This window comes from Dreissena polymorpha, chromosome 16 (assembly GCF_020536995.1).
Source record: "Dreissena polymorpha isolate Duluth1 chromosome 16, UMN_Dpol_1.0, whole genome shotgun sequence".
Taxonomy (NCBI): Eukaryota; Metazoa; Mollusca; class Bivalvia; order Myida; family Dreissenidae; genus Dreissena; species Dreissena polymorpha.
Genome location: NC_068370.1, coordinates 24,370,828 through 24,389,954, shown reverse-complemented (window position 1 = coordinate 24,389,954; position 19,127 = coordinate 24,370,828). Strand labels below are relative to the sequence as shown.

Sequence of the window (19,127 nt, the reverse complement as noted above, 5' to 3'; positions counted from 1 at the left end):
TACAATCAATTAGCACAAGTAGGTCTTTTATCTATCTTTGATCTCCTTATCTTCAAAGATATTCTGTTTGCAAAGTATAAGCTGTGAATAGTTTAGGTGTGAACAATATATTGTCTATGGGTATATATGGATGGGATGAACCTCAAATATATATCTAACATTTGAACATCTAATATTTGAATTAAAACACTACAACATTATCAAGATGGAACTTGTACAAGTAGCTAACACTCTGAGACATCAGTTGATTGCTCTTGATAACAGTGAACACAATAAAGCTGAAATAGGTATGTACATATATATCTGATAATTTGTCCCAGAGTACACATGTTCAATAGAAATACAAATTATTATGTCTTCAAAATGGTAAAAACATGTACTGAAATATTTTGTCTCAACTAAAAACACTGAGCTGTAATTAGTTTATTCAATATATACAGAATCTATTGTAGTCAATACACTCATAAAGTTGTTTTAATCTTCTAATATATAACATAATTATCATCTTCATTTCAGACCATATGTTGAAGTTACTGGGAGCCAGCTACTTTAAAGCTGAGATGTTGGACAACCAGTTCCAGCAGCTACACCTGGCCCTGAGGTTGTCAGTCACTGAGGGAGTGCAACAAATGTTCCAGACATATATAACAAACAAAGAGATGCAGGTTTGTACTTGAGCATATTCAATACATTTTTGCTTGGATACTCTCTCTTTTCTTGTATAAGCTAATAATTCTATCTATTTTTTATGCAAGCAAGAAAGGATAAACATAAAGGCACTTTATACTCATTGAAAGCACAAATACTTTTTGAACAACTTTAATTTCATAGACATCGAACTGTCATGAATACTTTGTATTGTTTCAGGTTCAAAATACAGCAGAAACTATCAAATCCAGTCTGGAAGACGGGAAAACGCCAGTTATGGCATCATTGAAGACATCACCATCAACATCATCAGTTGGAAGAACCAGACCTGACAGATCTACCACAGTGTGGGTCAACATGGACATTAATACATACAGATCCAGTTAACCAAATATGTTGAATATGTGCTACAATACCAGAAAATACTGTTGTAAGCACGATTGTTATGGTGCTATGTTATGATGATGTGCTCTGTACAATACTTATATAACAAAGAATAAAAAAAATATACAATGTGTTATTTTTAAATTATTTTGAGATATGGTGATTAGTTTAACAAACGACTCACCATTTTAGGATGTTTTACATTAATGCCAAGTTATTTAACAATCCATCAACATTATTTAGGCAATAACACATGGCAGAGCTGGCCCGGATGTCTGTAAACGGCCCGCTGCCAACATAACGGCAAAAGGGCAATTATGCCACTAGGCCTGCGGAGTGTCACTGTTTATATTACATATCATACTATTATATTCCTACAGTAAATTTTATTACTGAACCAGTTTTCCATACTTTTATACAATGATTACGGAATTTATGTAATGTGTCGTAATTAATGTGACGAAACAAATCAGTTTTAGCTAAACTATCTGGATTTATGAGACAACAATTTGGACGTGGAGGTTTTTTTTATTAAACAGTTAAATCATTTTTAAGCATGGAACGAATCCAAAATGTATTTCAAAATCACTTAAAAACAAGAGCTGTCTCCATAGGAAGACATATGCCCCTGATAAACGCTTTGATAGAAGCTATGAGCATTTTTCAAAACCTAAACGCATTTTACAAAACCTAAATGCGGACCCTAACGTCAAGGTCAAAGGGGTCAAAATGTTTGTGCTTATGGAAGGGCCTTGTCCATATACACATGCATACCAAATATGAATGTTAAAGCTACATCTGAAGCGACATAGAAGTTATGAGCATTTTTCGAAACCTAAATGCAAAATGTGACTGACTGACGGACAGACGGACGGACAGTGCAATCACTATATGCCCTCCTTCAGGGACATAAAAAAGTACAGTCTCCACCTTTGAGATTGTAAGACACAAGTTACATGCAATATGTTGTCTTTTGATGGTTTACATTTGTGCAAAGCTATTTTGAAATCCATCCAATATATGGCAAACATATAGCTGAAACAGGCATTGAAAACCTTTACCTTGAACCTTATGTGAACTTTACCTTTGCGGTAGAGAGACAAGTGAAACATGCAAATCGTCATTTTATGAAGGATTACATTTAAATAACTTGTTTAAGCGACAAAACAATTCGGATATGGAGGAATTTTATTTAACAGTTAAATCTTTTTTAATGATCAACAAATCCAAAACGTATTTTGAAATCATTTTAAAACTTTTTAAAAAGTGCAGGTTCTACCTTCGAGGTAGTAAGTCAGAAATTACATGCAATATGTTGTCTTTTGATGGTTAACATGTGTGCAAAGTAATTTTGAAATCCATCCAATATATGGCAAACTTTAGCTAAAACAGACATGGTTAAATTTGACCTTCAACCTTATGTGACCTTTACCTTTGTAGTAGAGAGACAAGTCATACATTCAAATGTCATTTTATGAGGGATTACATTTTGCGAAATTATCTGAAAATCCATAAATATATAGTAATCTTGTAGCAAAGACAAGACTTTTCAAGCTTTTTATTGCAAAATTTGACCTTAAAAATCTCTAAATTTGACCTTGATCTAAGCTTGAGAAAGACAGGTGTCACAGGCCCACATTTTTTGTATTGGTTTACATTTGTGCCATTTTATTTTTTAAAATCAATAAAATGTAATGCATTCATGGCCGATACAAGAATTTCCAGACAAAATCAAGAAACACACAGAGATGAACAGCCCAACTGTTATATGCTGCCTTTTAAGAACTGTTGCATATAAACAATTCTTTAAATAAACAGATAATACACTGACTATAACATCAAGCATTGTCATTAATGAAATTCTCTATTTATTGTACACATTTGATGCAAATTACTTATGGACAAATTAATAAAATATTAATGAATCTGTACAAAAGTAACATGTTCAAAAGTGTCCAAATGATTAAACATTAAGCATGGGACATTCTCAATAACACACTTCCTGTCTTCAGGTCAATCAATTAATCCAACCCAGTGATTGTAATTTAATTGTCTAAATTGATGACCATCCAGCCAAGTGATTGGGACCAATTAACAACTTTAATTGTCTAGAAATTACAATCAATTAGTACAAGTGTGTCTTTTATCTATCTTTGATCTCCTTATCTTCAAAGATATTCTGTTTGCAAAGTATAAGCTGTGAATAGTTTAGGTGTGAACAATATATTGTCTATGGGTATATATGGATGGGATGAACCTCAGATAAATATATATCTAACATTTGAACATCTAATATTTGAATTAAAACACTACAACATTATCAAGATGGAAATTGTACAAGTAGCTACCACTCTGAGACATCAGTTGATTGCTCTTGATAACAGTGAACACAATAAAGCTGAAATAGGTAAGTACATATACATCAGATCATTTGTCCCAGAGTACACATGTTCGATAGAAATACAAATTATTATGTCTTCAAAATGGTAAAAACATGTACTGAAATATTTTGTCTCAACTAAAAACACTGAGCTGTAATTAGTTTATTCAAGATATACAGAATCTATTGTAGTCAATACACTCATAAAGTTGTTTTAATCTTCTAATATATAACATATCATCTTCATTTCAGACCATATGTTGAAGTTACTGGGAGCCAGCTACTTTAAAGCTGAGATGTTGGACAACCAGTTCCAGCAGCTACACCTGGCCCTGAGGTTGTCAGTCACTGAGGGAGTGCAACAAATGTTCCAGACATATATAACAAACAAAGAGATGCAGGTTTGTACTTGAGCATATTCAATACATTTTTGCTTGGATACTCTCTCTTTTCTTGTATAAGCTAATTATTATATCTATTTCTTATTGCAAAGCTATACAATATAAACATGTTGGCACTTTAGTCGCTGAAAAATACACATTGTAATTTAAATTTAATAGATATGGAACAGTCATTAATACTTTGTATTGTTTCAGGTTCGAACTACAGCAGAAACTATCAAATCCAGTCTGGAAGACGGGAGAATGCCAGCAATGACAACATTGATAACATCACCATCAACATCGTCAGGAGTTGGAACAGCCAGACCTGACAGATCTACCACAGTGTGGGTCAACATGGACATCAAAACATACAGATCCAGTTAACCAAATATGTTGAATATGTGCTACAATACCAGTAAATACTGTTGTAAACACGATTGTTATTGTGCCATGTTATGATGATGTGCTCTGTACAATATTGATATAATAAAGAATGAAAACGAGTTAACACTGTTTTATTGTGAAATTGCTTAGAGATATGGAGATTGGTGTAACACGTAATGCAATGTTTGAAAATGGTTAACATTTTTCCAAAGGTATTTTACCAACAATCAAAACATGGCAAACATGTCTAAGACAAGAATTTTGAAATTTCACCTTTGACCTCTTAGCTTAACCTTGACCTTTGATGAAGTGTAACAGGTGTTAAACGCACCATGTTGTTTTATGATTGCTTACATATGTGTCACATTATTTTTTAAATCCGTAAAAATATGGCAATTTTATGATTGTCACTGGCATATTCAATCTGTCACAGACAGTGTATACACAGGTGCATTTTTTACGAAAGGTTAAAGTAAGAATTGAATAAAATAACAAAAGCTTTCTCATGGACATAACAGCCGTCCTCTACATAATTTATGTTGTTGCAGAAAGAATAAGTCTCACAAAAAATAAGGTAAAGCGCATTCTCCACATATGGTCTTATATCCACGCAGTTTAAGTTTCATCGACAAAGTGCATGTCATTTTTACAAATGCAGTTTTCACTTATTTCTGTAACCATAGGAACCACAATTATTTTCTGTTGAAAAAAAAACAACCCTGAAAAATGTGCATATTCCCAACAGGGTCCTTTATCCACGCACATACCTTAAGTACTGTCAAGTTATGGCAAATTACTAATTCCACTTTACCATTTCTGCAACCACAGTAACCACAAAGTTGGTCCGACTGAAAACTCAAAATAACTTGCATATTCCCCATACTTCATATATGGCCTTATATGTACATGGTTGTTTTTATGCATTCTTGCTAAAATACTTTTTAAGCTATATTGAAGAATCTTGATTAATTAATAATTTATGTAATACCCTATCAACCATAAGTATTTGTTCAACAAAACAATCTTAAATGATGAGCATATATTCCACAAATGACCTTAATCTTCCCCTATACTGAGTTTCTTTAACATAGGCTAAGTTATGCTAAGTCATTTAACATAGGCTAAGTTATGTTAAGTCATTTAACATAGGCTAAGTTATGTTAAGTCATTTAACATAGGCTAAGTTATGTTAAGTCATTTAACATAGGCTAAGTTATGTTAAGTCATTTAACATAGGCTAAGTTATGTTAAGTCATTTAACATAGGCTAAGTTATGTTAAGTCATTTAACATAGGCTAAGTTATGTTAAGTCATTTAACATAGGCTAAGTTATGTTAAGTCATTTAACATAGGCTAAGTTATGTTAAGTCATTTAACATAGGCTAAGTTATGTTAAGTCATTTAACATAGGCTAAGTTATGTTAAGTCATTTAACATAGGCTAAGTTATGTTAAGTCATTTAACATAGGCTAAGTTATGTTAAGTCAAAGTAAAATAACTTGCTTATTCTCCTTTCCACATAAAAAGTTTCATCAACCTCAATTAATTTTTTTTTATTAATCAGTATTGCAGGATCCAGTTTTTAGTTTCTAAGTATTCCTACGACAGTGAATTTTTTCGTTTTGTTTGTTACAGCCTGTGCGTTTTGGATAGGATAAATTAGCATGGAAAATGAAGCATTATTAATATGATTATAAATAACAGAATAAACAAGAGCTGTCAGAGGACAGCGCGCTCGACTATTCGAGTGCTTGACAGTATAACGTAAGCCATCATGGGAAAATTGTTCATATTCAATAATTTATTAATGATCTTTCAAAAATAAAAACAAGGGACAAAATTGTCACAAAACCAGGTTTTCATTGTGAAAAAAAATCTGATAAAGGGAGACAACTCAAACTGAACTTTTTAAATGAACAAACAAAATTAACACCCTTTGTAAGTTTGTTTTAAAATAAATCTATTTTTAGTCGTGGCGACCTTGACATTGGAGATATTGATGTGATTTTTTTGTGCAACACAGTACCATGATGGTGAACAAATGTGCCAAATGATTTTAAAATCTCACAATGAATGACATAATTATGGCCAGGACAAGCTCATTTATGGCCATTTTTGAACTTTGAACTCAAAGTGTGACCTTGACCTTGGAGATATCGACGTAATTATTTTGCGCGACACACTGTCCAATGATGGTGAACAAATGTGCCAAATGATTTTAAAATCTGACAATGAACGACATAGTTATGGCTCGGACAAGCTCATTTATGGCCATTTTTGACCTTTGAACTCAAAGTGTGACCTTGACCTTGGAGATATAGACGTAATTATTTCGCGCGACACACCGTCCAATGATGGTGAACAAATGTGCCAAATGATTTTAAAATCTGACAATGAACGACATAGTTATGGCCCGGACAAGCTTGTTCCGCCAGCCCGCCAGCCAGCCAGCCAGCCCGCCAGCCAGCCAGCTAGCCCGCCCGCATTCTAATAACCAGTTTTTTCCTTCGGAAAACCTGGTTAAAAAGGAAAAAAATAAAAATTTGGGGAGGGGGGGGGTATAATGTGGGGTGTGGTTATTTATGAGATGATGTTTAATAAAAACAAGAGGGCCTGAAAGGCCCAAGGTATCCCCCGCAACATATGCTTTGTTTGAGGATGGGTGCAAATTGGACGGATGAACATAATGATGGATGGACGGACGGAGGACAATAACACAAAACTAAGACAAAGGAAGGTTCTTAAGCCTTCACAATTTATTTAGGTGAATAAATAAGTCGTGCGTTTTCACAAAAACGCGCTTCCAAGATATGGCTCCGGACACAAAAATGCCTATAGTAAAAAGCATTTTTTCAAGATACAAAGGGCCATAAGTCTGTTTTTAACAGATGATGTACAATGCCATTTGGCTGCATCATCATCTTATGCATATATATACTCATACCAAGTTTAAATGAAATCCGCCTAAGCACTTCCAAGATATGGCTCCGGACACAAAAGTGCCTATAGTAAAAAGCATTTTTTCAAGATACAAAGGGCCATAAGTCTGTTTTTAACAGATGGTGTACAATGCCATTTGGCGTGCATCATCCTCTTATGCATATATATACTCATACCAAGTTTCAATGAAATCCGCCAAAGAACTTCCAAGATATGGCTCCGGACACTAAAAAGCATTTTTCCAAGATACAAAGGGCCATAAGTCTGTTTTTAACAGATGGTGTACAATGCCATTTGGCGTGCATCATCCTCTTATGCATATATATACTCATACCAAGTTAAAATGAAATCCACCAAAGAACTTCCAAGATATGGCTCCGGACACAAAAGTGCCGGACGGACGGACAGCCGGCCGGCCGGATGGACGGACGAACAACGCCTAAACAATATCCCTCCGCCTCTGGCGGGGGATAATAAAATTTGGGGGGGGGGGGGTTGGGGGGTAGGGGGGGGGGGTGAGTAGGGGGGTAAAATGTGGGGTGTGGTAATTTATTAGATGATGTTTAAAAAAAAAATGCGGGGGGAGGTTGGGGAGGGGGAAAGGATTCTGGGTAGGGGCGTGGGGTATTGTTTGGGTGGAATCCATTGTGGTATTCAGGTAAGTGTTGTTTTGTCAAAGTAATAATAAAATGTGATCATAAATAAAGAAGTTATGGCAATTTAAGCAAAATGTTCAATTATCTAAGTGTAAAAGGGGCCATAATTGTGTCAAAATGCTTGATACAGTGGGCTCTTGTTTATATATTGGGGTCATGTTGGTAAACAAGTATGCAACATATTAAAGCAATATGTCAAAGGATATAGGAAATATTTGGGGTAGTACGCAAACTTAAACATAGATTTATCAATAATATGCATATTCTAAGTATAAAAGGGGCAATAATTATGACTAAATGCTTGATAGAGTTGTCTGCTCTTGTTTATAGGTTGGGATGATGTTGATTAACAAGTATGCAAAATATAAAAGCAATATGTCAAGGGACAATGAAAATAAATGGGGTAATACGAAAACTTTAACATTTGCTGCATATTCTAAGTGGAAAAGGGGCCATAATTATGACAAAATGCTTAATAGAGTTGTCTGCTCTTGTTTATAGGTTGGGGTCATGTTGGTAAACAAGTATGCAAAATATGAAAGCAATACGTCAAGGGAAAAAGAAAATATTTGGGGCAGTACGAAAACTTTAACATTTGCACGCTAAAGCAGACGCAAACGCCGACGCCGGGGTAAGTAGGATAGCTCCACTATATATATTTCATATATAAAATTCGAGCTAAAAATGTTTGTAGGTGCATGTTTGACTGCATTTGTATATTTATATTACAAAGAGCTGCTTTATTTTGTTCTTACAATACAGATCATGTTTTGTTAATACATGTGTATCCTTTCAGATGCACGTAAACTTGCATTAATCTTATAGATTAGATATTCTTAAATACACACCTTCAACATAGCCTCTTTCAATGTATTGAATTAAATACAGAAATTGACTATTTTATTAAATACCATATAGGGAAAACATTAACAAATATTAAACAAGAGGGCCAAGATGGCCCTAGTTCGCTTACCTGAGAGGAGTCGGTTCATTCAATTTTTACCAAATGTCAAACTTGACCTAGATATTGTCCAGACAAACATCCTGGTCAAGTTTCATCATTATTTCATCTGCAAGTCATGATCAATGTACCTATGAAGTTTCATGATCCTAGGCGTAAGCATTCTTGAGTTATCATCCGGAAACCATTTTTATAAGTTGAGTCACAGTGACCTTGACAGCCATTGTGTGAATACGTTTTTTGGCACTGTGACTTTGACCTAGTGACCTGATAATCAATAGGGGTCATCTGTGAGTCATGATCAATATACCTATGAAGTTTCATGAACCTAGGCATAAGCGTTCTTGTGTTATCATCCCGAAACCATTTAGCTGCTTTGGGTCACCGTGACCTTGACTTTTGACCTAGTGACCTGAAAATCAATAGGGGTCATCTGCGAGTCATGATCAATGTATCTATGAAGTTTCATGATCCTAGGCATAAGCGTTCTTGAGTTATTATCCAGAAACCATTTTACTATTTCAGGTCATGGTGACCTTGACCTTTGACTTAGTGACCTGAAAATCAATAGGGATCATCTTCGAGTCATGATCAATGTACCTATGAAGTTTCATGATCCTAGGCATAAGCGTTCTTGAGTTATCATCTGGAAACCATTTTACTATTTCGGGTCACCATGACCTTGACCTTTGACCTATTGACCTGAAAATCAATAGGGGTCATCTGCGCATCATGATCAATGTACCTAAGACGTTTCATGATCCTAGGCCTAAGCGTTCTTGAGTTATCATCCGGCAACCATTTTACTATTTCGAGTCATCGTGACCTTGACCTTTGACCTAGTGACCTGAAAATCTATAGGGGTTATCTGCGAGTCATGATCAATGTATCTATGAAGTTTCATGATCCTAGGCATAAGCGTTCTTGAGTTATCATCCCGAAACCATTTAACTGCTTTGGGTCACCGTGACCTTGACTTTTGACCTAGTGACCTGAAAATCAATAGGGGTCATCTGCGAGTCATGATCAATGTATCTATGAAATTTCATGATCCTAGGCATAAGCTTTCTTGAGTTATCATCTGGAAACCATTTTACTATTTCGGGTCATCGTGACCTTGACCTTTGATCTTGTGACCTGAAAATCAATAGGGGTCATCTGTGAGTCATGATCAATGTACCTATGAAGTTTCATGATCCTTGGCATAAGCGCTCTTGAATTATCATCTGGAAACCGGCCCCCCTCCCAGCAGCCATGTTATTCAATTGACCAGAACCATTTTTGAACTCAACTCTCGTATCAAGGAAACAAATGTTCTGAGCAAATTTCATGAAAATTGGGCCAAAAATGTGACTTTTACTGTGTTCACATGTTTTCACTATATACATATAGAGAAAAATGCCCCTCCCACTGGTGGCCATGTTTTTTCACCGGTCATGACCATTTTCAAACTTGTCCGAGATATCAATAAAACCAATGTTTTGACCAACTTTCATGATGATTTGGCAAAAATTGTGACTTCTAGAGTGTTTACAAGGTTTCTCTATAGCCAAATAGGGAAAACTGCCACTATATACATATAGAGAAAAATGCCCCGCCCACTGGCGGCCATGTTTTTTCACCGATCTCTACCATTTTCGTACTCGTCCAAGACATCAATTGAACCAATGTTTTGACCAACTTTCATGATGATTGGGCAAAAATTGTGACTTCTAGAGTGTTTACAAGGTTTCTCTATAAGGAATCTGCCCCGCCCACTGGTGGCCATGTTTTTCAACGGATCGGAACCACTTTTGAACTCAACCAAGATATTATTAAGACAAACATTTTGACAAAGTTACATGAAGATTGGGCATGAAAAGTGACTTCTACAGTGTTTACAAGGTTTTTCTTTTTTTGACCTAGTGACCTAGTTTTTGACCCAGCACAACCCTGTTTCGAACTCGGCCGAGATTTCATTGGGACAAAGCTTCTGACCAAGTTTCATTAAGATGGGACAAGAAATGTGGCCTTTAGATTGTTTACGAGTCAATGTTAACGGAAGGACGGACAGACAGACGGACACATGACGGATCAGGTGAGCTAAAAACACAATATAGTGTTCTTGTTATGTTAATGATGTATTAAACAGAGTTTAATTAATAAATTTGATTACCTTTCAATACCCTGCATTTAAATCTTCAGTTCAAAGCTATTTCAGTAAACTGTTTATACACAGATTCATTAACATATAAATAAAATAATGTTTGTCTTTTCCCATGTTCGAACGATACTCATCCAAAATGCTTTCACTTTGCAAGTAGACTGAATTCTAATTTTCCCACATTACCACTGGTTTCCGTGACACACATTCACTTTGCAGATTTCTAATAAATATATGTTGTTTGTATCTTCAACGTAGTCTTCTTTGTTAATTGACACATGTAGCATTTCATTATTTCCTACTAACTATATGTTATCCATAATAAATTTGATTGTTATTTGTCATTTTCACTATACATCATAATTTCTGTTCTGCTTGTCTGTCAGCCATCTTGGATGCTGTCATAAAGACAGGCATGCTCAATCGTGATACATAGACTATCTAAGGTATGCTCCGCAATATAGAGAGGTGTAATAGCAAGGTTCAATCACATATATCCAGCTACAATTGCAAACCAAAATTTAAGTCAGTTGTCGTTTGTCAAACACTCATTTAAACGAGTTCGAAAATGGTGAGGTCGGTGAAAAAACATGACCGCCAATGGGCGGGGCGTTTTTCTCTATATGTATATAGTGGCAGTTTTCCCTATTTGGCTATAGAGAAACCTTGTAAACACTCTAGAAGTCACAATTTTTAGCACTGGTTCTTCAGTATTGTCGCTGTATAACATTTATAATCTTATTGAGTGTCTTGGGAATGTGAACTGTTAATCTGTTGCTAGACAATTACATGGCAAAATGTGGCAATTTTTCCGGAAATGTTGGTCATATTTTTTGTAAATAATGTTGCTAAAAGACTAAAAAAATATGCATATTCCCCATATTATCTGCATAAACCACTGTTCATCAGCATACAATATAGGTTAAAGTACTTTCTGAACTATTGCAGGATTGGCAGACAGACAGACAGACAACCTTCACTGGTTGGGGACTTATCAAGAATGGTGAAGACAAGTGTAAAGATCTTTCTATTTTTATGTACATTCTTTTGGCAAATTGGCCACTGCTTAGTTAGAATGCACCTCTTAATGTTGGGATACTGAAAACATTTAACATGGTTTAAAGTTGTCTTAACAGTCTTGAACTTTTGTGTGTGCTTGTGCTGTGCTAGTCTACCAAAATAACACATTTTTTGTGATAACATTATTTTTTTAATCCATAAATTATCACTTATAGGCTGTTAAACCAACTATGATCCATGTAGTCATTTTTTCCGCCATTGATGTCACTTTCACTATGACATTGTCTTCACTTCCTATGCATACCCGACACAAGTGACATGGCAATCTCATATCCTGGTGTACAAAATAAAAGCACAGATTGCAAAGAAAACGTAACAAACATACAAATCATGCACACACAGAGCAGCTTACCTCTGGGTCCACCTGTAAAGGGTCTCTGTAACAATGGGCCAAATGAGGAGGTAGTTGGGTCATGTCTGAACTTGGCTCATCTCCTGAAATGAAACAAGTATGTCTTTGACTGGAAGATGATAAAAAACAATGATCATTACAAGTCAAGCTATATAACAAGGTCATGGACAGAAATATATACCCGTTGTAAAAATATGGAACCCATATCTGGAAAGTTTAAAGAAGGTTCAGTGAAAAGTAGGGATGGCAACGAATAACGATTTTGGTATTTGAATATTAGGTCATTCTTCCGAACGAATATTCGGATATTCGGTCAACATCTGTTAGAAAAAAATCAACAAAATAAAATTTGTTTATCGTACCATTACTCTATGAATTCTACTTTCGTTTTTACCGTAAGTTCACCGGAAGTGACTAAATATTGACACATTGTTGCCGTCGCTAATTCGAAGGTGATTTTGTTGATTATTTTTTATCAGATATTGATCAAATATTCGTGAATATTTGTTTTAAAGCTTGATCGAATAAAGGAATCGGACTTTTTCTTCATTGAAAAGGAGATGGGTAGGGGAATCGGCGAATTGGAAGGTAGGTGGGTTCATTTTTGCGGGAATCGAACGTTAACAGCCACGTCTAGCTTTCAGTGTTAATGACGTCAAACATTTCAAAACGTTTATATAAATTTAATAATTTTGGGTGACTTGGGTTTTTTTTATATTGAGACTGTTTAGCTAGCTGTTATTGTTAAAATTGAATGATAAAAACTGTTTTTAAACTTTTAATATCGTACATATTGGGCAATTAATACCAAAAACATTTCTTTAAGTAAAGTACCTGTTTGAATATTGTGTAGTTAATTAAAGTTTGGACCTTACGATACGCAAATACTCATTAGAGGTTGAGTAAATTATTTTCATAAAGATTTTTTGATTGGACAACGTGATTGTAACCATACGATACGCATTTACTCAATTTAATTAGTGCTAAACAAACATTTATGATTGGAGAACGCGATTTACGTCAAACAAAAATCTTTTGCATAAGTTCTTATTTGTTTTTTACACCAAGTCGGCTCTTCCTTTACTCATTTAATATTTGTTCATTTTAAATGTAATTTGAGTCATTAGATGCGATTTGCACCTATCATAATTTTGACAAAAAGTGACTGTCTTTGGTCAATTCAAGTTTTCTAAAGGTAGGCAATTAGCGAGATTTATGACAGGTATACTGTCATCATCATAGAGATGCATAATCGCGACTACCCGAATAAACACTATGAGAATGGAACAATTTTTTTTTAACAATGTTTGAAGCAAATTTCACGAATACAAAGTCTTTGAAATTACTAAATTTTTTAATTTGTTTTCTTCCGAATATTTGATTCGAAAAATACTATTTGAATATTTGGTGCGAGACCGAATATTCGGATATTCGGATATTCGTTGACATCCCTAGTGAAAAGTGAATGGGTTAAGACTGTTATAATGGCAAATTTCGCATTTTTTGTATAAACCTAAGGCAATAACTCTAAAGTGCACTGTAGGGCTTCGCTGGTTATGGAACTCTTCTTTCATTTTAACTCAATAACATTAAAACAGTATGAGCAAGAGGGAAATTTCAATTTTGTAATTTTTTTTCCTAAACAAAGGGCAACATGAGTTCCGCAGTCGGTGACATAATGCCCCCAAACATGGCTTTGAACTAGTGCCCCAATTTCAATAGCGGTCATCTTCTGTCCAAGGCCAATGCGCATGTTAAGTATCAAGCCTATCCGTCGATTCGTTGAGTTATTGATCGGAAACTATTTTCACACTTATTGTGACAGTGACCTTTGACCTAGTAACCCCAATTTTGATAGGGTCATCTACTTCCAAGGCCAATGCGCATGGGGAATATCAAGCCAATCTGTCAATTCATTGACAATTATTGATCAGAAATGCTTTTCCCACTGATTGTGCCAGTGACCATGACCTGTGACCTAGTGACCCCAATTTCAATAGGGGTCATTGACTGTCAATGCACATGGGAAGTATCAAGCCAATCAGTGAATCAGTTGACGAGTAATTTATAACAAGATGTGTTTGTGAAACACTATGTCCTCGTATATGACGTTTGACCTTGAAGGATGACCTTGACCTTGACCCTTCACCACTCAAAATGTGCAGCTCCATAAGATACACATGCATGTCAAATAAAAAATTGCTAGCTTCAATATTGCAGAAGTGACATTACATGAGCAATTTTGACCAATATATTTGACCTTGAAGGATGACTTTGACCTTTCACCACTCAAAATGTGCAGCACCATGAGATACACATGCATGCCAAATATCAAGTTGCTATCTTCAATATTGCAAAAGTACTCATCAAATGAGCGATTTTGGCCACATATATTTGACCTCTGACCTTGAAGGATGACCTTGACCTTGACCTTTCACCACTCAAAATGTGCAGCTCCATGAGATACACATGCATGCCAAATATCAAGTTGCTATCTTGAATATTGAAATATTGCAAAAGTGTACATTAAATGAGCGATTTTGACCCATATATTTGACCTTTGACCTTGAAGGATGACCTTGACCTTTCACCACTCAAAATGTGCAGCTCCATGAGATACATATGCATGCCAAATATCAAGTTGCTATCTTCAATATTGCAAAAGTTAAAGTTGGCACAAACCAACAGACCAACCAACCAACAGACAGGGCAAAAACAATATGTCCCCCACTACTATAGTGGGGGACATAAAAAAGATTTCACACTTAGTGTGTAACAGTGACCATGATACGAATATAATACGCACTTTTTTACCTGCAGATTTTTTCTTCAAGTAGGGGGTGCGTATAATATACGAGTTTAGAGCAGAATAAAATTTTACCTGTGCAAATTTTCAACTTAATCGCTGTAATTCGCTTCGCGGCAGCCATTTTGAACTACACCATTACATCAAATGGGTGCAACAGGGCTCGCGCTGTCGTTTGCCATTTCAGTCATTTGCGAAAATATTGAGAATTTGGCTCAATAAAAATCTTATTTGTGAAAATGCCAAAATCTAGTAAAATTTCATTGAAAACATTCGCCATTTATATTGGACTGGTTTTCTATATTTGTCTTTTTGTTTTAATGAAAGTGTTTGCAATTTGAACAGTAAACGAAACCCGGTCTGTACCCGATTATGAGACATCGCTTGACCTTATTGTTATTGAAGTGCGCATGGTAGCTGGCCAATCAACATTGAGCTCGCTTACACATGAACTGACGTTGTCGAATGAAACGTGAGAACGGGAGGAGCTATCAGATAATATTGGGTCATTCATGCGCAGACACTGTATACTTTGAATACACAGTTAATATCGTTGTCTGCCTATAAAATAGCGACTGGACGCTAATTCGTATAAAGAGTTAAGCAAATGAAAAAAAAAACTGACAATACCCGTAAATAAATATTTTTTAGCTGACCACTATTTATCTTCCTACCGCATATTTACCATATCATGGTAAAGAGTGGTAATTAAATAATTAGTTTTATGATGCTATTAGAGTCTATTACACCTGTCTGCCGATTGCTGAATTAAATTGAAAGGTGATAATTAATTAATTTGTTTTTTACTCCCAAACTAGCCTTAATGACAGCAGCGTATTTTAATTAAAGAGATCATGAAAAACACGAGTGGTTTAATTGTATTTTAAGTTATATTAAAGTATCGAGTTTGTAACTCAAAAAAAAGAAAAAGTAATTCATCTGGACAACTATTAAACGAAGTAACCATTTTGTCTTCTTATTACTTTATTATTATTATAATTATTATCGTCCCGAATATTGTCAAATTGAATTAAATGTGAAAACAAAGAACAGCGTCTCTGCTTCTTTCTTTTGTAATGACTGCTTGACCCGGATGTCAGCAAGGGGCCCGTGTGTTATCGGTAACAATCAATGGTAATAAAAACAATAGACAGAGATATTTATTATGCAACTGTCATAACAACAGCACTATAACACATTCAGACAACATGCATATACGAACTAGTTTTCAAGTTTCGAAATTATTATGTACATGCAGTGTGCATTCACAAAACAATTTATCGCTTTATATCATATTTACATATATTTCGTATCTTCAACAATAAACAATACATTCATCTACGCTTCATCCTCGTCAACGTCACAGACATTCGGATTTTTGTTCACAAACACGATGGCAACCAGGATGCAACTTGAGAGTCTGTTTCTCAACTTACTGAGCAGTAAGCCGGTTGAACTAAACACCCTTTCGGATGGCACTGATGTCACGGGCACCGAGAGTACACGTCGGGCTACCACTGCCAACTTTGGGAATAGTGCCTCGTTCTCCTGCCACCACTGCAGAGGATCCATGCAAACGGACTTCTCGTTTACATAGCACTGAAGCTCATCCTCCAGCGTACTCTCCTGTGAGCCAAAGTCCAGGAAGTCCAAATTCCGGTGTTTTGATGGGGTCTCAATGTCACCGTTGTTTATTGTGAACCTAAGGGGCAAATCGTCCATGCGTGACTCCAACGTATTCTGAGTAATTTTCCGTTGTTTGGACAAGAAGAACACCAGTTTCTTATAACGCGGGTCCAATAGGGCACCCAATGCAGCCGTTGACCTTGCTGCTTCTTCCGATTCTGGCTGGAAGCGATGGGCCAAATCATCACAAATCGCCTTTTTCACTCAATGAGAGATGGAACTGTCCGTTGAGCAAGATACAAGGCTCTTGGTGACCAATCCACAAACGATCAGATATATTTCCGACACAGACACATGACTCTCTGTACTCATGTATGCTGCTGTATCCGCTAACGGCTTTAGAATAACACACAACTCTTTAGTAATGTCCCAATCCGAGGCACATTCATCGACAATAGACAAAAACAATGATTAAACGAAACGCACAATATAATTTTACTGAGAAGCAGGCTGTATGTCTCTTTAAGCTGTGTAAAACTCATCATTCTCCTTATAAAAGACATAGCATTATTTATATTTGTCTTTTGAATGAACATTTATGCACACATAATCTTCCTCACTCTGTCCGTATCCCCTGGTGGTAAAAAATCTTTTTGCTAGTGGAAAGGCAATTCGTAAATAATATAATATTTGTTTGTTTATCATCAAAATTTTGAAAAGTGTATAGCTATATTAAAGTGATACATGATCCGCAAAACAAAAAGGTGTCTTTTGTGTCGTATGAACGAATCTGCACTTAAACTAGATTTAGATTCACATCGTTAATTGAATCATTTCTGTCGTCAGTTGTCAAAATGTTTAGTATGTTGATGCGGCATTAACAAATATAAGTGTATATGAAGTGAAAACACCAAAAAATAAACAACCATTGTGATAAACACCTATAAACTGTAAGATACCCATAATATCACTTTAATCAGTCAGAAAAATAATTATAAAGCTTACCCTTTTTTCCTGGAGACGGATGCTGACCATCGAGATGGTTCAGCAAATTTGACGTTGTGGATTTGTACACGAACACCTGCTTACAAAAATTGCACGTTGCCTTCGACTTATCACTTGAGCGCGTAAAATAATTCCAAACACGAGAGGGAGGCATTATGAATTTCTTTAACTTAAGTTGTTAGAATAGAAATTGTAGACGTATCTTGAAAATATTGTGAGTTTGAATGAACGATCTCGACTGTATATTAATTTATTATTGTTACAAAACAAATGTAATTGGTTAATATTTTAGCAACTAAATTCTGATTAGATGAATGTATATAACACTAAAATTGATTGGTCATTTGAAGGTAACGATAGTTGGGCTGTCTTAATTGCGAGACACAGAACTGTCAATAACACGTCAATTTTCTTCGACAATAGATTAAACGCGGTGTATTAACACCCGTGCAAACTGCCAGATAAAATCAATAAAGACACTACCCCTCTCATGATACCCTACAGTATGCCAATTATTATCTCGTTAATTGATGGCAGCTGTTATGCAAACAAAGACGAATGCACTAAACAAGTCTGCACTGAACAAAAAATACACATCTTTTTAATTTCTTTGCATAACTTTTTTTTATTAAAAAACCACGGATTCTAGATTACACGGATAAGAAACGGGACCGTTACGCCAAATATCTTGTCGTGTCTAAGTCACTTGACCGTGTCGTAACTATCGATCTTTTATCGAAGCGCCGAGGTTATAAATTTGATGTACTCACTCACGTATTTTGTTAAATTATAGTTTCATTTCTAGGCCGATTTTGACAAATTATATATCATTAGAAAGCTAACGTAACGTAGTTTTCAGATATATCATTATATATTGAGTTTTTCTTCTGATTTCGGCAGCCCGGCGAGTTATAACTTTAACTTTTGCAAATAACATACCGTTTTGGAGTTTTAGAATCTAGATTTACGGTTGACATGTTCGTACTTTATACCGATTTGTAGCGTTTATATTTGGAGTTCAGTTTTAAAAATAACATCTTGCTTAGGAGAATAGAATTCTGTATACGATAGAAAAAAAAATTGTTTAAAAACTAAAGTAATTAAGGAATGAAGGCGGGAAAATGTAGCGCGCGTTCCTAACGCTCTGAACTGATGCTACGGTCTTGGCGATTATGCTTTTGTTTAGATACCGGCCATTGAATTTCCTTTGCCATGATTATTATATTTTTTATGAAATATATTGAAATATTTTGTTCTAGAGACATATCCATAAAGCTAAGTATTAATGAAGCTTAATAAATTTACGATTTCAGCTCTTGATTATAACACAGAAAGGGTGTTAATTTTATGATGAAACAGCGTATACAAATGTATAGCGG

At 35.3% G+C, this 19,127-nt stretch overlaps 1 protein-coding gene and 1 long non-coding RNA gene across 3 annotated transcripts in view; one reads left to right on the top strand and one right to left on the bottom strand.

The window, feature by feature from the left end:
• LOC127862012 (uncharacterized) overlaps positions 1-3,825 on the top strand; it is a 95,993-nt gene extending 92,168 nt beyond the window's left edge. The window contains exon 3 of one of the 2 annotated variants that reach the window (XR_008040397.1): positions 3,665-3,825. This is a non-coding gene — a long non-coding RNA (uncharacterized LOC127862012). Of the gene's footprint in view, positions 1-516; positions 678-3,664 lie in introns of those variants that run through there. The other variant, XR_008040398.1, reaches the window with a different exon arrangement.
• Positions 1-19,127, bottom strand: part of LOC127862002 (cell cycle checkpoint protein RAD17-like) — a 147,257-nt gene that overhangs the window by 76,590 nt on the left and 51,540 nt on the right. Inside the window, exon 11 of the mRNA XM_052400856.1 lies at positions 12,312-12,394. Coding sequence (XP_052256816.1) covers positions 12,312-12,394 — 83 coding nt within the window. The remainder of the gene's footprint in view (positions 1-12,311; positions 12,395-19,127) is intronic.